Source organism: Lathyrus oleraceus, chromosome 2 (assembly GCF_024323335.1).
Source record: "Lathyrus oleraceus cultivar Zhongwan6 chromosome 2, CAAS_Psat_ZW6_1.0, whole genome shotgun sequence".
Lineage (NCBI taxonomy): Eukaryota > Viridiplantae > Streptophyta > Magnoliopsida > Fabales > Fabaceae > Lathyrus > Lathyrus oleraceus.
The window spans coordinates 24,491,317-24,514,851 of record NC_066580.1 but is presented as its reverse complement, the minus strand read 5'-3'; the positions used below and the strand labels follow the sequence as shown (position 1 = coordinate 24,514,851).

The window sequence follows — 23,535 nt, the reverse complement described above, 5'->3', positions numbered from 1 at the left end:
TTGACAAGAATATTTTGAAAACGATCACCAACAAAGGCACCTCCAAAGCACTCTTGGATTCAATGAAGCAAAAATATCAAGGGAATGCTCGTGCTCAGCGAGCTCAACTCCAAAGGCTACGCCGGGATTTTGAAATTCTGGAAATGCAAAACGGTGAGTGCGTGAATGATTATATTTCTAGAGTCATGTTAATTTCAAATGACATGAGAGGAGTAGGATGGAGGATAGACATATTGTTGAGAAGATTCTGTGCATACTTTCTGACAAATACAATTATATTGTATGCTCAATCGAAGAGCCCAAAGATATCAATAAGATGACAGTAGATGAGCTGCACAATTCATTGCTTGTACATGAATACAAGATAAAACAGAAGGAAGTGTCTGAGTAAGCATTGAAGGTTACAAGAGACAACTCTAATTTACCAGCTGACGAACGATTCGGTGACAAAGGCAGATGGCGTGGTGGACACAGAGGTAGAGGCAGAGGTAGAGGAAGAGCATTCAATAAATCCACATTTGAGTGCTATCGATGTCACAATCTGGGACATTTCCAGTATGAATGTCCCACTTATGCCAATTATGCAGAACATACAGAGCTGGATGAAGGAGAAAAGATGTTGCTTATGTCATATGTGAAAATGCAAGGAGCCACGCGAGGTGATGTATGGTTTATGGACTCCGGATGTAGTAATCACATGAGCGGAAATAAGAAATGGTTCACTGAATTTGATCAATCATTTAGACACAGTGTTAAGTTGGGAAATGACTTCAAATTGACTGTCATGGGAAAAGGCAACATCCGAATGAAAATCGATGAACAAGTTGTGGTCATCACCGAGGTATTTTACATTCCCGAACTCAAATCAAATCTTCTTAGCATTGGTCAACTTCAAGAACGAAATCTATCCATAGTGATTAAGAATGGCTGTTGTAGCATATATCATGATATTAGAGGTTTGATCATATGGACTGTGATATCCGCAAATCGTATGTTTGTGCTTTTGGCATCTATTTCAACTGTCGCTGATAATATATCAAAAGTATCATGTTTTAGTGCAACCTCTGAAAATGTAACAAGCTTATGGAATCAAAGGTTCGGTCATCTCAACATAAAAGGATTTCATACTCTTGCCTATAGGAAGATGGTTCGAGGCCTGCCAATATTGAAGAATCAATCCAAGGTGTGCACCATATGCATGACATGACAGGAAAGCAACAACACGATCCCTTTCCAAAGACAAGCACTTGGAGAGCATCCAGACCTCTACAACTAATTCATTCAGACATATGTGGTGCAATTACTCCTGAATCTCAGAATAATAAAAGGTATATCATTACTTTTATAGATGATTATAGTCAGAAAATGTGGTCCTACATGCAAAGTCCGAAGCTTTTAATACATTCAAAAGGTTCAAGTCATCAGTTGAGAAGGAAACATGATACAACATAATATGTTTGCGCACTGACAGAGGTGGAGAGTTCACTTCATCAGAGTTCAATGACTACTGTAGCACTAATGGAATCGCAAGACAACTCACTGTCGCCTACTCACCACAACAGAACGGAGTTTCCGAAAGGAGAAACCAAACCTTGATGAATATGGTGAGATGTATGCTTGCAGCACGAGATGTTCCGAAGGAGTTTTGTCTAGAAGCAACAGACTTGGCCACTCATGTTCTGAATAGATGTCCAACCTCAGCCTTGCCAAACATGACACCTGAAGAAGCCTGGAAAGAGAAAAAAACATCAGCAGAATATCTCAAGGTGTTTGGATGCATAGGACACATTCATATGCCAGATGTCACGAGGAAGAAGTTGGATGAGAAGAGCATCAAATGCGTGTACGTAGGAGTTAGTGAAGAGTCCAGAGATTTTAGAATGTATAATCCAGAAACAAAGAAGATCATCATTAGTCGAGATGTAGTTTTTGATGAAATGGAAAAGTGGGATTGGAATAAATCAAGAGAGATTAATTCTCTTGATCTTATATGGGAAGAAAATGAAGAGAATAAGGAGTCTGAAGATTCAGAAGATGAAAGAATCAATGTTCCTGAAAATAGAAGAAGAAGGGAGCCGATATGGATGAAAGACTATGAGTCTGGAGCCAGATTGTCAGAAGAGGAAAAAGAAGGAGTGGAACAACTCACCCAGGAAATGCAACAACTTGCTATGTTTGTGACAAGTGATCCCACCACCTTTGAGGAAGCAACCAAAATTCAGGTATGAAGGGATGCAATGGAGTGTGAGATTGCATCAATTGAGAAGAATGGAGCATGGGAACTAACAGATTTGCCAACAAGAGCAAAGAAGATTGGTGTTAAAAGGGTATTTAAGACCAAGATGAATGAAATAGAAGAAGTAGACAAATGCAAAGCTCGTCTTGTAGCGAAGGATTATGCTCAGCAAGCTGGAATTGATTACACTGAGGTATTTGCACCTGTGGCAAGATGAGATACAATTCGACTAACTTTATCCATTGCAGCTAGTCGAGGATGGAAAGTTTATCAACTCGATGTCAAGAGTGCATTCCTACATGGGGAGATAATAGAGGAAGTGTATGTGGCATAACCGAAGGGATATGAGGTGACAGGTGAAGAGGACAAAGTGTATAAACTAAAGAAAGCTCTCTATGGGCTTAAACAGGCCCCTCGAGCATGGTTCAACAAGATAGAATCATACTTTTTTAATGAAGGCTTTGAACGAAGCACGAGTGATCACACGTTGTTTACAAAGAAGGAAGGGGGAAGAGATGTTCTTATTATGAATTTGTATGTGGATGGCCTCATTTTTAGAGGAAGCAGTGAGAAAATGTTCCAAGAATTCAAGAGCTCAATGAAAAGGGAATTTGAGATGACTGATTTGGGATGTATGAGATATTTTCTTGGTGTGGAAGTGACACAAAATTCAAATGGAATTTTTATTTGTCAAAGGAAGTATGTCAACGAAGTATTGGAAATGTTTGGTTTACAAAATTGCTCATCTGTTACTAACCCAATTGTTCCAGGGTGCAAGCTCACAAAGGATGCTGGAGGATTAAAGGTTGATGCTACCACATATAAGCAAATGGTGGGAAGTCTTATGTATTTAACTGCCACTAGGCCAGACCTGGTGTATGTTGTAAGTTTGGTGGCTCGTTTCCTGGAAGCTCCAACTACTATGCATCAACAAACAATGAAGAGGGTTTTACGCTACTTGAGAGGAACTACTGAATTGGGGTTGTGTTACAAAAGAGAAGGAGAAGAGAATTTGGTAGCTTTTTGTGACAGTGACTATGCCGGAGACCTTGAAGACCGAAAGAGCACCTCGGGGTATGTTTTTAAGATGTCGAATGGATTAGTTGCTTGGAGTTCTAAGAAGCAGTCTGTGGTGTCACTGTCCACTACCGAGGCCGAATTTATTTCTGTAGCAGCTTGTGTTGCTCAAAGCATTTGGATGATGCGTATACTCGAGAGTTTGGGGGTTAAGCAAAGTAAGTGCATTATCTTTTGTGATAACAGTTCAACGATTAAACTTTCAAAGAATCCTGTTATGCATGGTAAAAGTAAGCATATTCATGTTCGATTTCACTTTCTTCGTGAGTTGGCAAATCAAGGAGAAATTGAATTAGTGCACTGTGGTACTAAGAATCAGTTAGCTGACATCATGACAAAAACTTTGAACCGAGAAGTATTCATGAAGTTGAGAGAAATTAAACTGACTATGATTCTTGAATAACAGTTCAGCTTAAGGAAGAGTTTGTTGGGGTTGTGTCAATTATTTATGTAACAAGTATTGACTTATTCAAGTTTAGGGTTAATTGTTTTTTTTAATAAACCTACTCTTTAGTGGTAGGATACTTTACTGATTTATTCTTCCTTACAATTAGTCATAATATAGTCGTGTAAATTATGGCTCCTTATTTTTCTCATTTACTGTACTAGCTATATTAAACCATTTAACTCATTGAATAAACCATTTAACTCATTGAATAAACTGTTTAAGAGCTACGATCTAAACATATCAAAAACGCTATGCGTTACTTCTACGCGCATCAAACATCTCTTCTGTGTTTCATCTCAAACGCCTTAAAATCCTTGACAAAAAAACTTAAGTATGATATAGGTTCCGAGAGACGCATCAAACATCGTTTCCAAACGTCCTGTGTTTCCCCTCAAACGCCTAGAACAATTCGCCCAAAAGCCTTACAACACATCACATTTCACAGGAACAACTTACATTCGAGACAAAGTAAAAAAGATGAAATCTTGAGTTTTCTTGAGACACACTCCTCAAAATCAAAACTAGAGCACTAATGAGAATTGGGTCAAAAAATACCCACATTTAACAAACATAATGCTTCAAATAGGACAACCAATAAGGAACAGGAAATATTAAAAACTAGAGCAAATCTCCTCAATTAGAAACCAATTTAACAACAAGAGGAATCTCTACGAAGAAGAAGAAAAGGCTCGCGAAGGACCTCTGCAATCAGTTCGTGGGTGACAAACCTCTCTTACGATTACACCATTTGATGGTAATTATTTACACAAGCATAAGTATGATCATAAGTTCACAAGAAAAACAGTTGGGGAAACTGTGCCTTACTTAACAAGAAGGAGGAACTGATTCCTACCAATGTGCCATTTACCAATAAAAATACAAACTTTGGATGTACATAAGCTATATGGCATATCAATTTCACTTTACAGCCAAGAATTGGATTCGTCGCTACCTTTTTCTCTTTCAATTTTGTTATCTTTTATTCCACTGAATCAAATTGTCAGCTGCTGCATAATTCCCTGTTATATTCTTTCATGAAAAAATTCCAAGCTAACCATGCTGCCCCAACAGCAGGCTCCACCTGTTTGCAATAAACCAGCGTTAAAATTTGATTCTATGATCAAAATTCTTGATAGAGTGAACTACTTAAATTGTTCGCGACTCTGTGCCAAATTGATCCAAATTGTTCGCTGACCTTAGGTCTAATGGGAAGCACCCCAGGAAAGTATTTGGAAATGCATTTCATTACTTCTTTCCCTACATCCCACCTTGTATTTGCTTCAAGAACACCGCCAACCATCACAAGCGGAAAAGCATCCTTTCCATCTGCCAAAATTATCGAAAATATCAGAATATGTTAGAGAAAAAGCTTCTTCGTATATTGAAAGTTTGACAAACTCTGCGAAGCCTTGATAATTTGAGTGTTAGAATATGTTCGATTAAAATAATATTTAACCTTGACCGCATAATCCAAGTCTCCCTACAACAGCTTTAACACTTGAAGCAAGTTCTTGTGCGGATTCTAGCAAGATCTTATTTGCAACCTCGTCACCGGCCTCGGCACAGGATACTACAACTGGAACAAGCGCTGCTATGCGGGCCCATGATGGATCTGCGTAGGTCCACCTGGTTTTCAATGAGACAAACAAAAGATTGTGACAAACAAAGGATTTCAAAATACTACTAGTTATTAAGTATTTACTCCACAGCTATATGTGGCATGAACAATGAATATATACCCAATCAATTCTTCTGCGGAAGAAAGACCAAGCGTTTGTAAAATACTAGTTGTCAGCATTGTGCTTGGACCGCGACCGTCATGTGCTCTTATTACCGCAGTTAATGCCTGTGCAGATATACCATATCCACTGCAAATATAAAAGCAAAAATCTCAACAAAAAAAGGATAGAATCAAGTTGGACATCGCATGAAAGAGCTTCCCTCCGGTAAGGGTATCAGGTGAGAGTAGGAAGTTTCACATTGGATGAAAATGCGTGTTGAATGACAAACAAAAGAGGCAATGTTGTTAATTGCAGATTGCGCAAAATAAGGGTTTGTTCAAATTCTGTTACACAACATTGCTAAAGTCGCTATTCGACAGAGGGGAACGCAAGAGGATGACCTGCCCCAGTCACCTAAGACAGGTCCTGCACCTGCAGCCCTTGCTTCTTTTCCATCTTCTGTAAATCCATACGCAATGGTTCCTGTGCCAGCAATTAATACGCATCCGCGAAGTTTACCCATTGTTCCGCTTGCAAGTGCAGCAACAGCATCATTCTGAACATATAACCTCACATTACTTGGAAATATATCCCTGTTAAAGCAGCAGAGAAAAATAACTGAGATAATTAAATAACAAAACATCTTTGAAGAACTGAACCACAAAAATGCTCAAATAAGTCACAGTTTAAGTATGTTACAAATCTTTAGAGTAATATTAGTAAGTAAAAGTATATACTTATCGTATCCAAAAAAGAAGAAGAAGAAAGATACAGTAATATAGAGCAACCTAAGCCAACTGAGAATTCTTTGTTGATCTGTAGGATGGTTAACACCAGAAACAGCCAAACAAACAGCTCGTACCGAAGATCGTTTTGAACCACACTTTGAAAGCGCATCAGCCATAACTTGCTCTAATGTTTCCCTTGCAGCAATTTCTGTAGAAAAAGTGATTGACCGTAGTAACTTACATTAGAATCAATTCCTCCAGTAAAAAAACAAATGTTGTTCAAATTATGCTCAAAATCCTCTAATTGCCTAAGCCAAAAGCAACATCCTCAAAACCTCCTAGTCAAATTATGCCATGCTAAAGTGCTTGCGATACACTATTTAGTACAAAGGTTTGTCAAATAGCATGTTGTTCAGACCATGCTATTGCCGCTATTTGACGAACCTCTGTCACTAACCAGCGTATCGCGAAACAATAACTATTTGCTCAAATTCCGCTACACGGCTATAGTCCACTATTTGACAACATTGAATCATCGCCACCCACTATCCCCAATCCATAAAAAAAGAGAAATTTGAGAAAGTCAACACTATACCAAACAAGAAATTATGAATGTAATCAACCAAATCATTGAAAATGCATAAACCCCAAATAAGTATTGCCACATAACAACAAACCTAGAAAACAAAAATCAAAACTTTAACTTGATCAATAAGAGAGAATCAATAACAACCTCCAACACTATTATGATTAGAGCAACCAGCAACAGCCCTTGAAAGGATAGGAAGAGATTGAAGCTGAGAATGAGAAAAATAAACCATTTTCATACAAATGCAGATAGTAGAAGTTGTTCCACCGTCCAAACCCAACAAAACACCATCTGAGACAGAAACAGATGTATCATCAATGTCATCCTCAAATTCCCAGGTTTCACCATTTCTGCGGCGCTTCATCTCTGAATCAAGACCCAATTGCTCCTTCTCCGGCATCATTGGATAGTAACTATTTATTTAAACTTTGAAGAGAAAAATCAACGCTGACGGCATAGAAAAGACAAGGATATGGAGAATGAGAACAAGGAGAAAAAGACTAGAAATTTGGGGTTTTTCAATAATGGGTGTACCTTAAATATGTCCCACTGTAACCACCACTTCCTTGTTCTTCTTCTGCAGAATAAAATACAGAATGAGAGAGATAAAGTTGAAGACTTGAAAAGCAAAATCACACTAATACCAAAAAAATAAAAATAATAATAACACATTTACTATATGATCTTTCATTTAATAAAAAAAAGGTTAAATACAATTTTATTCTATACAAAACAAATTAAATTTTAGATCTAAATGCATTTATTTTTGCAATTGTTGTGGTTTTGGTTATTTTTAGTAATTTTTATGCTTTTAATTTATTTATTTCTGATTTTGTAGACAAACAAGAGACCAATCTAAATTCTTGGATATATCTGAACTTTTCCATTTTTAAAATTTTAAAAGATAAAAGTGTTATTTTTTATTCATAATTTAGGTTTTCTAGTAGTTAAATTTATTATTACAGTAATGTTTTTTTATAATTGATTTTAATAGGAATATTATTGTTATTACAATTGTTCCTTATTGAATTATGATCCTATTTTTCTTATTTTCAAATAACCTTAATTTATTGATTATCTAATATTTTAAAAAATAAAATATTGATTAATAATTAAAAAAACATTTACATATTACATTTATGTAGTTCGGAATTTAGTCTTATCATTGTGTTTATTATGAGTTTTTTATATTGTATTTCCAACTTTGAGATAAAGTTTATCTAATAAGTTTTAGTTCAAAAATTAACCATTTTAAGTAATAAATGAACAATTGAATTCGTTTTGGGTTTGATAAATTTTACCTCAAACTTGAGAATACAATATAAAAAACTCATAATAAACACAATGATAAGATTAAATTTCGAGCTACCCCTAGTTGGGCTGGAGCGCATGGACCGCAGTTTGAGAATCATTTTCAAAAATCACAAAATCTAATTGCAACGGGTTGGCTGCTTGAACGACTTCTTTTATTGCCAGAGCTTTCAAAAATCACAAAATCTAGTTGCAACAGAATGACGGCTTGAACGATTTCTTTTATTGTCAGAGTTTCAGCTTCTATAATCAATAAGAGATCACCATCCCACAATATACCTCAAATGATGAAACTATAACGACAATCTCTAACACACCTATAATCAATAAGAGACCACGATTCCACACTATACCTCCAATGATGAAACTACCACGACAATCTCTAACACACCAACCTCTATTAATCCCCATCTGATTATTAAATCATGCATCAACATTACACTTCACTCACCCTTCATTAGACGACTTCCAACTTCATTAAGCGGCTTCCATATGATTTGGTTATTACGAGAAACTTCATCCACGCTTCCATATAATTTGGTTATTATGAGAATCAATCATACTTACATACATGTAAATCATATCAAATGTGGTAACCTTCCGGTCCTAACTTGGACTCCACATCTCTATTATTATTCCAATTCACATTATTACCTTTGTATCCATCCTTATTATTTGCATTTTATCGAATTTTATTGAGTTTAAATTAGGTTGGAGACTCGTCGTATGTATGTCCTAATATCAATTGCATATAAATTTTTATTTTTTTTTGGCATTTGATTAAAATAGAAGAATTCAATAAATTACAATTTGAGCTGGCTAGAGGTAGTTGACTACTATTTTTTCAAGGATAAGATTTTTTTAGTCACGTGGCTACGTATTAAAGAAACAACATAATATAAGTATATCACTTTAAATGTACTTTGTTATTTTATTAATTTTGCTACCCAATCTTCGACTCATAGTAGTTGTCTTATAGTATCCATACTTTTTAGGTCCTTTGAAATGAGGTGCCATAGAAATCTTACACCCTTGCTCCAAGTGTAATAACGAAACAGAAATTGTCAATATTCTTCTCCTATCATAATGGATTATTCATAAAATAATGCTAAGAAAACATTTACAACCTGAGTAGAAAATTTTCTCAGGCCATGATGATCAGGACTATAGTAAAGCCATTAAAACAGTTCTATCTATTGACATCTTCACAATTTATTCTTGTCAGCAAAGACAAAAAGTTAACATTTTGATATGTCAGATCTATGAGAAAGTAATGTAGGGAAAAAGGGTAACCAGTAACCACCATGACTCTATTGAAGTTCAAGCTTAATTGTCTCGACCTCTGATCTTATTCGGTAGAGTAGCAACGCCCTTACCTCTCGTTTGCCAAAACTTTTAAGTATTAAAATAAAGTTGTATAGGTATACTCAATTCATGTTGGTTTTTTGATACTCCGCCGTGACTGCTGTATATTCTTTTTTCGCCGAGATGGGGTATACAAAAGTTTCTCAATCTGCTTTTCAGCCATATCTCCTGACTTGGCCTGCAAATGCAAAAAAATTGAGTTTGAACTTGCAAAATCTGCTTCTCAGGACTATTATGCAAATATAATTTCTTTTGCTCTAAATTAAATTTTTTTAATATACTAGAATCATGTTATGTTTCACATGAAACACGCGATAACATAGACCACGCCAGCTTCTTATACAATAAATTCTCATATTTTTCTTAAAAAATCAAGAGCTAGATTACTTGATAAACATGTTCAGCAGGATGTTCAGGCGAGGAACCAAGACATCAATCTAAAATTTTGTACTTTACCTGGACTTTGAACGAAAAGCGATGAGTTTTTACTTCTTTCCCTGAGAAAACTCTAACATCCACACCTAGGCTATCAAGTCCAATCAAGTGTGCTTCCTGGAAGCCATTCACGATAGTACATTAAACATTGAAAATTAAAAACTAAAAACGTACCTAAATTAGCAAGTATTTTGAGCATTGTATGTTTCACCATCTAAGCATAGCATATTAATTTTTAAGCAAAATACACTACCACAAAAGAATAACTTGAAAACTCAAATATATAAATTTTGGATTACCTCAGCATCAAGACCTTTCTTTTTGCAAAACACTTGAAGAGCATCATGATAGTTTCGGTTGAAACGTTTGAGAAGTTCCGAATAAGTGAATACAAGAATATCAGGTTCAGCATCTTGAAACTCTAGTAAGCTAATTTCAGACTGCAATTTTTGGGAAAGGTAGAACATGCATAATTTGGAACTCAGAATAGATCAAGATCAGTATAACATCACTGGTTTCTAAATAATGCTTCAATTTATAGGAAAAAAAGCATTCAACTCGTAAAGGGAGTTTTGAGATACATGCCTGAGATCCATACACACAGTGTAGCTTGATTTGTTCGATCTCCAACTTATAGAACATAAACTTAGTCTCTCTTTCATCATTTATACGATTTGGGAAAAAACCTACACCAGCATTTCTTTATGTCAAAAACTAGAATCAAGAATAGGTAAGAAAACAACTTTTGTCAAGTAAACAATGTCTGTATGCAATAAAATCTTTAAATCCTAGATGTCAATCTTGACGAAATCAGATACCTTCCAAATCTGGCATATATCCAAGACCACTCATTCTTTTGTAAAACTCTTCATCAGCATAAGCTGGTGTAAGGTTCCCTAGAATGGAAACACCATTCGAAGGATGACTCATTCTCTTTTCACATTCCCTGTTGACAGCCTAGAAGAAAATTCATTTGAATCAGTATTCTTTCTTCCAGAGCTTATTGATTTGTTAAATCATTCTCGATTAAAACACTTGAAACTACTATGTATTAGTTCTTGTTATGAGAGGTGGAGAAACCTTTTCCAAGCACTTCGAAAAGTAAATTGGATTCACTAGAGCATTAAACTCTTCAATTTCGGGAACCTGATTGCAGAAGAATGTGTTAGTAATTTGAATTTCTTCAATGTATAATAGAAAAAAGAATCACTAAATTCTAAAAATTAAGCATTTGAAACTGCAAACCTCAATAAAATCATCATCAATCAGGAATGGATCAGGGATGCCACCATAGAAAATGTCATATTCATTAATTATCCTTGTATTATCATACATTGGGATGTCCATTCCAAATAAAGCATTCTGAAGAAACACAAACATTGAATATAAATTTCATAAATGTGAAACACAAAGACAGAACAAATAAATACCATGAGGTGAGCACTTGAATTTACCTCTTAACTACAATTTTTTTAGCTCTTTTAGCTAGCCATTTCACAAACACGGTACATAGTTTCTCTATCTGAATTAATAATTAATATAAATAACTTCGTATAATTTGATATGTAGGTATCTCTTTTATGACTGAGGCCTATAATTATGAGTAAATGTGTTAAACTTAAGAGGGAGAGTGCATATTACACCAGTCTAAAATTAAATGATGTGTGAGAGTCTCACATTGGATAGAAATATGCCCTGAACAATGGTTATAAAACCTCACCATATGAGCTAGATTTTGGGGTTGAGTTATACCCAAACCCAAATTCTAAGATGATATCAGAGTTTGCCTAAATCTATTTGGCCACTCGGAGATATGTAGTTTTATAAATCCCACACGTCCAGTCCTGGGGAGGGAAGGGAGTGTTGAGTGTTCTTCATTTGATAGTGGTATGACGTGAAAGATTGTTTTAAGTGAGGGAAAACCCTCACCGGTGAGCTAGCTTTTGGAGTTGAGTTAGGCCCAAACTCAAATTTTAAGAAGCATCAAGAGAAAACATAGGCATGGAAAAGTTAGAGGACTAGAACTGACAGCCTGAAGTTTTATACACAAAGATTGATAGACACATCACTGGATTACTTTATAGAAAATTTGGAGGTACTTAAAATGATTTCTGTTTGCAACTTGCACCAATTTTCAATTTATAGAGAAAAAATATGAAGATATTTTTTTAAAGCAACTATTATCAGGTGAGGGAAAAATTTTCTGAAGCAAGGCTAGCCAAAACCCTGGGGCAAAGGCCACAAAATTCTTACCACCGGATTATATGCCCCACGATCTGCCAAAAGGTTTTCGTCATCAAATATTCTAAAATATATCTCTAGAGAAAAAACAAACAAAAAATTTAGGTTAAAATTCTCAATGTTGATACTGAATCATTAATTCGAATCATGAATTCGCTAAGATAAATGATAATTCATATCTCATAAACAAAATATAGATCTATCAACAAGACAACAAACCTCCGTATTCATCAATAACAAATTGAGACTCAGCCCATGAAATCTGGTCATGCCGTTCAGAGTGTACCATACCAGGAAATATTAGCAAAGCGTCTTTAGTAGCCTAATACCAACAAAAGAGGGCATGGTGATGAAAATTTACAGATAATTACGACTTAAATATGTACAGTGAATACAAAAATACTATCATGCTTACTAGGTTTGTAAACATAGATATTGCAAATTAACTGGTTTCACATGCACGAAAGCATATAGGCACAAACCTCAATAGTAGTTCTAGCTATTTCAGCATAAGAGAGTCTAGCTGGTGGAACATCATTGGAAACTTTCAGTTTTTCAAGGGGATGGTATGAATCAGATAAGGAATCTGAATAGTCCGCAGCAACACAAATCTTTGAAAGGAAATCATGCGCTGTGGATAGCCAAAGGAAGCGCGGTGATCCAAAAAATGGACTTTTGCATCTAAAGATAAACAAAAGGAATGTCAATGAACGAAATGTGTTAGAAATGTTAGTTCAATCTGTTAGACAGTTCAATCAGCTAAAAATCAAATAATTAGTTAGGAGTTGGTTAACCATTGATGGTTAGTGATCAACAAGCTCTATAAATAAGGGCAAGTTTCATCTCATTTCCCTCCACCTCTGGTTTCCAACAAAGCATAAATAAATGCTGATACAACAGTTTCATGGACTTTCAACCAACATATTATGCGGAATGTTTGATTGCAGAATCATGAGATGTATAAGATTCGAGTCATTAAATGTTTTGTTACCAAAAGGAAAAGAGTTTAATTGCAGTGTCGTGTAAAAAGTTTTATACGGTCAGCACATGACAATCGTTCATGAGCATGACATTAGAGGTAACTTCGATAAAAGTTAGACATTTCTAAAGATGTTACGGCTGTGATTGACTGTATACGATTTAATCCAAAGTCAAATATTGCAACAAAACCAAAATCGGAGTATATCGGAAACTTGTGTTATGATTATAAAAAAAAAAGGACTCGACTTAACAGATTAAGCTTCTAGATCGAATGGATGGACAATATGTAGACAAGATCATTATAGATGCAAAACTAGATTATAATTATTTCTCTCTAATTTCCGTATTTCTAATTTCTAAGTAAATGACAAACCAAACGATCCCACATGCAACCCTATAAGCCAGAGAAAAGAGATCATGTTTTCAAACGCATCAGTCTAGTATCTTAACAAGAATAAGGATAAATAAAAAGATTATTCATTGAAGCACCTTGTGTTGGTAAGATCATGCACCCTTCGCCCATCAATAGCGTATTTGATTGAATTGCAAGTTACTCCATATGATAATGAGTAACATATCCCTTCTGCAAGACACAGATTATTGACTAAATATGAAAACCATTGAAGCTACGTTAATATTTGAATTTCATTTATCAATTTATTATTAAAAGAGTTAAATCGTTATCAAAACTATAGACTTTAATTTTTCATTGATAACATTGTTTTCGATACATGTTTAACCCTTTTAAATGTGTGAGATTTGTCTTTAAAAAATGTATAAGATACATTGAACCAAAGAAAAAAACAAATTCTGTTTTGAACACTTGTCTAAATTATCCGACACCTGTCATTTAAAGATTGTCGGAACAAAGAAAATAAATGATTTATTCAGGGACATTTGTCTTACTATTCCAACACGTGTCGTACGGGTCATACAAGTGTCTGACACCGACGCGTGACGGACACTGCGAGACGCCTACTCTTAGTGCTTGTGCTTGCTTCATAGACGGAAAGAGTTTAAAATATAGAAAAGAAAGAAAAAAAAGATCATATACAAAAGAAAATCGAAAAACCTACAAAACAAAACTATCAAATTCTTATACACTTGCGTAGCTATCAATAAAAAAAACAGTTTCCAGTTTCCATCAAAATTTAATGCCCATTCTCAAGATTAATTTCCTAAAATCTGCATTTAACCCAAAAACTTAAGGGCTCAATCACAATCTATACACACAACACAAACCTTTTTTAAAATTTTGCTCCATTATTCCTGTACTACACAGCAAAGCAAATTCAGCTCCATCAAAATTTTGCGCAGGATCAAAAACACATAGTTATTTCTAATGGCATTTTTTAAGGGTGAATTTGAAAAGCTCAATGAGTGATACACACGTTCACTATGAAATTAAGCTATGACATATTGAGAATGATAAGCTATTTTCAAACAAAATATTGAAGAATAATTAATCAGGCTACGAGAGCAAAACTACCCTAACTTGCAAATTCTACAAGACAGTGCATGAATGAAGATGAAACAGAAGAATGTAAGAGAATAGGAAGAAAAATTACTGACCAGCGGCGGAAGAAAGTAGCAGTGAAGAAGAAGAAGCTGCTACAATAGTCATGGAAATGAGAAATTTGAAGAAGTGAAAAAGTGAAAGCGATTTTTCAGCTTATTTGTGTTGTGCGGTAGAGTTGAGTAAAACGGAATATTTTTTGTTTGTTAGTTAGTTTTGGCTTTTTGATTATTGATTTTCTGACACCGATTCTGGGCGAGATAGTGAGGAAAGTGGAACTAATCTCTTTTGTTTTTGAAATTCAGATTATATACAGTCCAAACATGGCCGCATTCACATATTCAACATGTTTACGACCGTTAGATCAAGATCGAACGTTAGAGAGTTTAATATGATTTTTTATTAAACTTTAAATTTAGACGGTTTGATATTGATCAAACGATTAAAAACATGCGGAATATGTGATTGCGTCAATTTTATAACTGCAGTGAAGCATGGTGGTTATTTTTTCTTCTGCCCGTAAAACGTGCTCTTGTCGTTATCTGCATGCTCTTTTTTTATTTATTAAAATTGATTTTGAAGTAAATAAATAATTTGGGGTTTGAATAAAAGTAATTTACTTACTTGGAAAAATGTGCAAACTTACATATTAACTGAGTTAAATTAATTAGTTTTTGTTAGGATACAAAAATAACATGTAAATTTTTGTTATCACATTAATGGAATATATGAAGAATATCCAAGTATTCTACCCAATTCCAAAAAAAAATGGGCCATGAAGTATTTCTCCCCCTTAAAATGTTGATAAGCAACCATCAATTATTACAAAAAGAAGTGGCATAGAATGAAACTTCACTAATCCTAGATAATCATTTTTCAATTCAAAAAGTTCAAAAATAAGCAATAGTAAGGATTCGAATTGAACAACTTATCTATAACTAAAGTTCATTAACCATTAGGCTGTTTCGCCTTAATGTTTATTCAATGCTTATGACATTTATTTTGAGACAGAAGAAGTATAATCCTGACAATTTTCTCAATCTCTAGTAGCATTAGTGTTATCGGCACATGAACCTGACTGGTCGCTGATCAACTCGTTACAAGGCAATGGACTAACCCGACGAGCAACTCCAGACACCTCCGAACACTTCCAAGACGGAGTTCTACTTTTCGTTATATTCGTTCCGTGAAGGTTGATATCGGATAAACAAATATCAGTAAAAGGGGAATTTCTGATTCCTTGTATAAGACCAGCTTGCAAAACCTTCACACCCCATACATTCTTAACTGTGATACCCTTTACAATTGGAAGGGCATTATGGTCATATTTATCGTCAGGATGGTCACCAACACTACCTGAAATCTTTATACCTGTTCTTGCATTCTCTATATAAATAGTAGACAATGTTATATTCCTGATATACCCTCCCCTTCCGGTATTCGTCTTAATGTGTATACCGAATCCCATGTTGTAAAGGTTGATGTGTTCAGCCAACACATTCTCAACTCCTCCTGATGCTTCGCTGCCGACAGCAATACCGGCAAACGCAGACGATCCGTTGACACGTCGGATGGTGATGTTAGAGCTAGGACGGTTGTAAGAAATTCCGTATTCGTCCCATCTCTCTTCACTGCCACAATATCGTCTCCGTTGGATATGTATGAGTCTTCTATGCAGACATTTGAACTTGAATCTGCATAAATGAATTATTCAGACTATGATAATGCACATTTACAATTCAAGTGTCGGACACATATCCGGTTAATCATACGACTATTCTTGAAAAATAGTACTAACCTGGATCAACGCCATCAGTATTGGGAGAGTCGTGCGGAGCCAAAATTGTGACGAATCTAACAACAACATTGCTGCAAAGAACAGATTAAAATTTACTTGTTGGTCACATAACCACACTTATATTTGACCAGGGCCGTTTTCCAGAACGTGCAAAGCAGGCTACTGCACATGCCTTAAAATTTGTCACGGTTAAACCCTACCTAAATAGGACCTCATAAAATCCTTATCACGGTTAAAACGTGGTTAAATAGGGCCTCTAATTTTTTTTGTCGTGGTTAAATCGTGACTAATCAACACAAGGCTTCCAAAAACTTAAGACGGCTCTGTATTTGACATATACCTGCAATAAACCGGGTGTATGTTCCAGAATGGAGAATCCTTGAAGGTGACATTAGAAATAATGATATCTTTCGAATTCACGAATTCAACAAGACCTGGTCTTGTAAATTGAAGAGTTTTATTCCTCCACATGTTCCACCATTCATCTCCTTGCCCATCAATCGTCCCATTCTCGCCTATGAAATTATTAAACTATGAATTATATTCAAACATGTTATACTCTAGATGCATGTCATTTCGTATTGAATATCAGATACAGATACAGATACGGACCTGTGATTACGACATCTTGAAGTCCATCTCCATGGATGAAGCTCATATACCTTCCTCCAGGTCGCTCCCTTCCTCTTCCGTAAGATGGCAATGGTGCGATTAAAGGCCAGTTTGAAGAATTCTGAGGAATCAGGATAGGAAAGGAATTCAAAAGAAGAAAAAGTCCCCCAAAAGGAAATCAAATATGGCGGTAACTTGGAAAAGCCAAAATTTCTATTACAAGATGTTAAGATTAAAGAGTTGTAGTATCATCATTCAACAACTTAGTGCTGTTGTAGTAGTCTTTGCAACCGCTTCAGAAAACACTATGACTGTTCAAAAAAAACCGTCCAACCGAACCGAACTGAAGTTAAAATAACCGAACTGTTTTGTTTGATTAGTGAACAATCCTAATCACACGGGTGACCGTATTAAGAACAGCATCAGATAATTTCGGAATCGAAAATCTCAATCTTCATCCGACGCAATTACAACAACCACAACCACAATTGCAATTTAAAACCATGGTTAACAATACTACTATTACAACTATGATAATACATTTCATGATTGATTTTGCTATTCCAGAAATGAGAGAAATGTTGAAGAGTGAATTTATTTACCTGTATGGCTTTGATAACAGCACCAGCAGCAAGATGAAGAGTCATATGACTAGTAAGATTAAACGACTCTGTCAAGTATACCCCTGCAGGTATATAAAGGGTAGTCCCTCCTTCCCTTTTTGACAAAAGGCTAATTTTGTAAATAGCATCTTTGAAGGCATTGGTGTTAAGGGTTTTTCCATCACCAACAGCACCAAAATCTAGAATAGAAATGTTGTCGGTACGATGATTAAGTGGAACTATGTTGGAACATGTTACCACTTCACTAAAACACAAAGAACATGATTTTACAACTAAGATGAACAGCAACATTGCCTTAATGAGGATCATTTTGATTTTCTCTAATTCAGATGATAGAGAGAGCAATGAGAGTAGAAACTGTGCAAATTATAAGTTGGTTGTGTTAGAAGAAAGGGAAAAAAATATTGAAGTTGGTAAAGGCATTTAATTATGTTCATATCTATCTTATTTCCTCTTTAATTTTTTTTTCCACTTAATAGAAAAAATAAATTTCTGGTGACTTTTTGTCCAAATGTACATCTTTATGTTTTGTCATTTGTAGGGATTTAGTATTTTAGTTATTTTATTTTTGATATGTTTCTTTTAAGTTATTAATTGTTATAATGTTGCCCACAAAATCAGATTCTATTATGAAATATTGACATTTAAAATTTAAATGGATGGTATAATATATCAAATGCATTGATTGTACATAAAGTCAAAGGGAACAAAACTTTCTTAATTTAAGATGTACATTAATGTATTTTTGAAATTTGTATAGGTGTATCTTATAAAAAAAATAAGAGAGATAATGACATTAATGTTTTCATTTATCTAATATAAATATTTCTCAGATAGAAAAAACATATATTTCATTTTAGATAATGCTAACTTGTGTCATGGATACATCTTAAAAAATTTATAAATAAAAAATTTATAAATAAAAAATTTATTTTGAAAAAATAAATAAAATTATTAATTATAAATTTATAATAAATTTAATATATAATTTCAAAAAATTTATTTTTTTATTTATCTCTTAATTATATATAAAATCTATCAATTTAATTCATACTATCACAATGTTAAAAATTAAATTTTAATATATCTTCACTTAAATTACTTTTAGGTGTACACAATAAACAGATATTAACTAAATTGATAAATTTTCATATTATACATTAAAAATTAAATCGATAGACGTTAGAGCGCCGCCGTAAAAGAGAGCGCCGCCGTGGTTCTGTATTTCTATCGAGTTGCATCATTCTGTATCACGACCCAAATCCCTTTTTCTCAATTAGGGTTAGTTTCCTAACTCAAATCTCTTACTTTGATGTTGAAATCACTCAAATCCTCAATTCATATCACTAGAACTCTTCTAGTTTGCATAAAAATCTCATCTTTTCCACTATGCACAACAACATCATTTGGAAAAACCGATGAAACAGAAAGTGACACAGAATGGGAAAACTTGCTCAAACCTTTTGACCTGAAACAGCTTCAAAGGTCACTCAATCCAATAACCCCATCTCAGCTTTGTAAATTGTTGGAACTCCCTCTTGATATTCCCACTTCAATGGAGTTGTTTGAAAAAGCTGGTTCACAAAGAGGGTATTCTCACTCTTTACATGTTTATTATCTTTTAATTGACAAGCTTGGTGATGCTGGTGAGTTTAAAGTTATAGATAAATTGTTGAAACAAATGAAAGAAGAAGGTGTTGTGTTTAAAGAATCGATTTTTATTTTGATTATGAGGTATTATGGGAAAGCTGGTTTACCTGGTCAAGCAACTAGGGTTTTGTTGGATATGTGGAATGTTTATTGTTTTGAACCGACGTTTAAGTCGTATAATGTTGTGTTGGAGATTCTTGTTGCTGGAAATTGTCCCAAGGTTGCACCTAATGTTTTTTATGATATGTTGAGTAGAGGGATTTCGCCGACTGTTCATACGTTTGGTGTCGTTATGAAAGGCTTTTGTATGGTTAATGAGGTTGATTCGGCTTGTTCGCTTCTTAGGGATATGACAAAGCATGGTTGTGTTCCGAATTCGGTTATTTATCAGACGCTGATTCATGCGCTTTCGGAGAATAATAGAGTGAGTGAAGCAATGAAGTTGCTTGAGGAGATGTTTTTGATGGGTTGTGAACCTGACGTTCAGACGTTCAATGATGTTATTCATGGACTTTGTAAAGCCGGTCGGATTCATGAGGCGGCGAAGCTGCTTGATCGAATGCTTCTTCGAGGTTTCACTGCTGATGCTCTGATTTACGGGTATTTGATGCATGGTTTGTGTAGGATGGGGCAAATTGATGAAGCAAGGGCGTTGTTAAGCAAAATTCCTAACCCTAATACTGTGCTTTATAACACTTTGATTAATGGTTATGTTGGTAGTGGAAGATTTGAAGAAGCCAAGAATCTTTTGTACAATAACATGGTAATTTCCGGGTTTGAGCCTGATGTATTCACGTTTAACATAATGATCGATGGACTTTGCAAGAAGGGGCATTTGGTCTCTGCTTTTGAATTCTTAAATGAGATGGTAGAGAAAGGTTTTGATCCCAATGTGATCACTTACACTATATTGATAAATGGTTTCTGTAAGCAGGGCCGGTTCGAGGAAGCTTTTGAAGTTGTGAATTGCATGTCATGCAAGGGTGTTAGTCTGAATACTGTCGGCTACAATTGCTTGATCGGTGCTCTTTGTAAAGACGGGAAGGTTCAAGATGCCTTGCAGATGTATAATGAAATGTCAAACAACGGATGTAAACCCGACATTTACACATTCAATTCTTTAATATACGGACTATGCCAGAACGATAACATGGAAGAAGCGCTGGGTTTGTATCGCGACATGTTCTTGGAGGGTGTTATTGCTAACACTGTAACATACAATACGTTGATTCATGCATTTCTTAGAGGTGATTCGATTCAACAAGCGTATAAGCTTGTTGATGAAATGCTATTTAGAGGGTGCCCCCTCGATAATATTACATATAATGGCCTTATTAAAGCTCTTTGTAAAACCGGGGCAATCGAGGAAGGTTTGGGATTGCTCGAAGAAATGCTTGGGAAAGGGATTTTTCCGAGTATTAACTCTTGTAATATTCTGATCAATTCCTTCTGTAGAACTGGAAGAGTAAATGACGCTCTACAGTTTCTTCGAGATATGATTCATCGCGGCCTGACACCAGATATAGTTACTTATAACTCCCTGATTAACGGTCTTTGCAAAATCAGTCGCGTTCAGGAGGCTTTGAACCTTTTTAACGGCCTTCAAGCTGAAGGAATTCGTCCCGATGTGGTTACATACAACACACTGATCAGTAGGTACTGCTACGAGGGGTTGTTTAACGATGCGTGTCGGCTTTTGTACAAAGGTGTGGATAATGGTTTCATACCTAATGAAATCACTTGGTCGATATTGATAAACTATTTTGTAAAAAAGTATCAAAGGGAGTAAATAAATACCTTGCTCAAGGTTTACCATTTCCATGGTATGCTTCATGTGTCAAAGATGGTGAATGTACATTAGTAGTCCATGTGGCTCTTTAATGTGCAAACCTGAAAAATATTGGTGATTCGAATAATTCATCGCCATTTTCTGTGTTGGTACCATGGCCACTGTTTTACAGGCTGCTGCTTCAACCAACAGAGAAGTAGATGCACATATTTCTCATTTTGTGCAGATTCTACATCGCTTTGATGTACTGGATGCATCCTTTTTGCCTGTTTCAGGAAGTATACAAGGCCAAACAAAGGTTGGTTTCACTGATGAATTATTTTCACATGTATATAATGTTTTAGTTGTTTTTGCTACAGATGAACTAACATTTAATTTGTTAAAGAAGAGAGACATCATCCCCTTTATTTACTATTTTATTTTTAACATATATACTTTTGCAGCTAATCTCCTATTTATTTGTATTGAGAAGGATTGTACTGAAGGTTACTACTTTTTTCAGGTTGTTCTTTTAGAATCCCGCGATAGAGTTGGCGGCAGGATTCACACTGATTACTCATTTGGTTTTCCTGTTGACCTTGGTGCATCATGGTAAAAATTATACTCTTGTCCTGATTTTTTTTTCTTCATGTTGAGCAACACTTTTGGTTTAGCATTGCAAGTGACTGACTATGATTCAGGTTGCATGGAGTTTGTAATGAGAATCCTTTGGCTCCGTTGATTGGGAGGCTGGGACTACCTCTTTACCGTACTTGTGAGGATAACTCTGTCCTTTATGATCATGATTTGGAAAGCTATGAATTTTAGGTTAAATGTTAATGTAATGATGTAAGAATGCTAGATGTAAGGGATATAAAAATGAGATTAATAAGTGACTCCATATGGTTACATTACTCATAATATGTTGTACCTAACTTGTTAATTACTATGTGCATTAACATTTTTATTTATAACTTATCCTTGTCTCTATATATCTGCATACAGGAAGAATTGCTCCCTGGTGGTCATGGTCTTATGGTCAGGGGCTACTTGCCTGTTATGCATACCCTAGCAAAGGGTCTTGACATTCGACTGGGACACAGGTAGATATTGGTTTGAAGTTTTGTTTTGGATGTCTTTGTCCCGTTTTGTTGGTTAGCTAAAGATAGATAGTACCTATTTTCAGGGTGACAAAGATAGATAGGCGATTTAATGGAGTAAAGGTGACTGCTGAAAATGGGAAAACATTTGTTGCTGATGCTGCTATCATTGCCGTACCCCTTGGAGTGCTGAAAGCAAACATCATAAAATTTGAGCCAAAGCTTCCAGAACGGAAAGAAGCTGCGGTTGCTGATATTGGGGTTGGAGTTGAGAATAAAATAATATTACACTTTAAAAATGTATTTTGGCCCAATGTTGAGTTCCTGGGAGTTGTTGCCGATACATCTTATGGATGCAGCAACTTTCTTAATCTTCACAAAGCTGCTGATCACCCTGTTCTTGTTTACATGCCTGCTGGGCGGCTGGCCAAAGACATTGAGAAAATGTCTGATGAAGCAGCTGCCGACTTTGCTTTCACGCAACTCAAGAAGATCCTTCCAGACGCCTCCCCACCGGTAACTATAATAGTTTTAATTATTTATTTAACTATTTTTTATTATGGAATAAAAGTAAGAGGTTCAAAGTGAGTGGATTGAAACAATTGATTTGAAAGATCATTACTAGCATTTTACTTTCTAATGCATGCCCTTTAGTTTAGAGGAGCAAAATCTTTAGAACCATGTTTTGCAGGCAACAATATCCTAAAAATTTATTCCATTTAATTCCCTTGCCTACATTCTCTAGTGATAGTTATATGACTGAATTAAGTGTGTTTGTTTCCTTCATGCAGATTCAATATCTCGTGTCGCACTGGGGTAAAGATATTAATTCACTAGGTTCCTATAGTTATGACGCAGTTGGGAAACCGCATGGTCTGTATGAGAGGTTGCGGGTTCCTGTGGATAACTTATTCTTTGCAGGGGAAGCAACGAGTGTATTATATACAGGGACCGTTCATGGTGCATTCTCTACTGGAACAATGGCTGCCGAAGACTGCAGAATGCGTGTCCTAGAAAGATACGGCGAGTTAGACATATTCCAGCCAGTGTTAGATGAGGGTTCAGCCATACCACTTCTGATATCTCGTTTTTGATCATTTGGATGCCTTGTGCTGCTGCCCCCTTATTATATTGTCTTTCCTCAATGTTGTTTTGAATAATAGACTGGTCAATCTCTGTTTCTCTATAGTTTTGTGATTCCTAGAGGTTGCATAATATCATGAGGTGTTTGGAAAGACCATTTTTTGGGTAATAATTTGGAAACAACATTTAGTTATATATTCCACTATACATTTTGTAACTTTGGTGTTTTCTCTGTTTAATCTCGATCGGTTTT

At 35.3% G+C, this 23,535-nt stretch overlaps 4 protein-coding genes and 2 pseudogenes across 9 annotated transcripts; 3 read left to right on the top strand and 3 right to left on the bottom strand.

Moving 5' to 3' along the window:
• The first annotated feature begins 2,237 nt into the window (after positions 1-2,237).
• On the top strand, positions 2,238-3,716 carry LOC127121718 (uncharacterized mitochondrial protein AtMg00810). The gene is made up of 2 exons (XM_051052164.1): positions 2,238-2,429; positions 2,646-3,716. Exons 1-2 carry the CDS (start codon positions 2,238-2,240, stop codon positions 3,714-3,716), a joined length of 1,263 nt encoding a protein of 420 aa, XP_050908121.1.
• Positions 3,717-4,477: 761 nt separating this feature from the next.
• LOC127117819 (uncharacterized) lies at positions 4,478-7,492 on the bottom strand. 3 transcript variants are annotated; one of them, XM_051047933.1, is made up of 8 exons: positions 7,334-7,492; positions 6,944-7,246; positions 6,271-6,418; positions 5,884-6,075; positions 5,501-5,629; positions 5,218-5,387; positions 4,957-5,087; positions 4,478-4,842 (listed from the first exon to the last, which is right to left on the bottom strand). In XM_051047933.1, the coding sequence occupies exons 2-8, from the start codon at positions 7,200-7,202 to the stop codon at positions 4,762-4,764; spliced, it is 1,110 nt and encodes a 369-aa protein (XP_050903890.1). In that variant the 5' UTR covers positions 7,203-7,246; positions 7,334-7,492; the 3' UTR covers positions 4,478-4,761. The 3 variants fall into 3 exon arrangements, with proteins under 3 accessions (XP_050903890.1, XP_050903891.1, XP_050903889.1); XM_051047934.1 differs by having other exon boundaries at positions 6,944-7,225; positions 7,334-7,464; XM_051047932.1 differs by having other exon boundaries at positions 6,944-7,422.
• Positions 7,493-9,189: 1,697 nt separating this feature from the next.
• LOC127117818 (uncharacterized protein At3g49140) lies at positions 9,190-14,910 on the bottom strand. 4 transcript variants are annotated; one of them, XM_051047925.1, is made up of 13 exons: positions 14,705-14,908; positions 14,375-14,401; positions 13,622-13,715; positions 12,634-12,832; positions 12,371-12,473; positions 12,164-12,228; positions 11,156-11,272; positions 10,991-11,056; positions 10,729-10,867; positions 10,496-10,596; positions 10,210-10,350; positions 9,932-10,027; positions 9,190-9,653 (listed from the first exon to the last, which is right to left on the bottom strand). In XM_051047925.1, the coding sequence occupies exons 1-13, from the start codon at positions 14,754-14,756 to the stop codon at positions 9,543-9,545; spliced, it is 1,311 nt and encodes a 436-aa protein (XP_050903882.1). In that variant the 5' UTR covers positions 14,757-14,908; the 3' UTR covers positions 9,190-9,542. The 4 variants fall into 4 exon arrangements, with proteins under 4 accessions (XP_050903882.1, XP_050903885.1, XP_050903884.1 ...); XM_051047928.1 differs by having other exon boundaries at positions 14,375-14,406; positions 14,705-14,821; XM_051047927.1 differs by lacking the exon at positions 14,375-14,401 and having other exon boundaries at positions 14,705-14,910.
• Positions 14,911-15,417: 507 nt separating this feature from the next.
• Positions 15,418-18,091, bottom strand: LOC127117816 (probable polygalacturonase; annotated as a pseudogene).
• Positions 18,092-18,823: 732 nt separating this feature from the next.
• Positions 18,824-21,174, top strand: LOC127117813 (pentatricopeptide repeat-containing protein At5g64320, mitochondrial). Its single transcript, XM_051047923.1, has one exon. It carries the CDS (start codon positions 18,994-18,996, stop codon positions 21,118-21,120), a length of 2,127 nt encoding a protein of 708 aa, XP_050903880.1. The 5' UTR covers positions 18,824-18,993; the 3' UTR covers positions 21,121-21,174.
• A 32-nt stretch (positions 21,175-21,206) lies between these two features.
• LOC127117815 (polyamine oxidase 2-like) lies at positions 21,207-23,499 on the top strand (annotated as a pseudogene).
• The last annotated feature ends 36 nt before the right edge of the window (positions 23,500-23,535 follow it).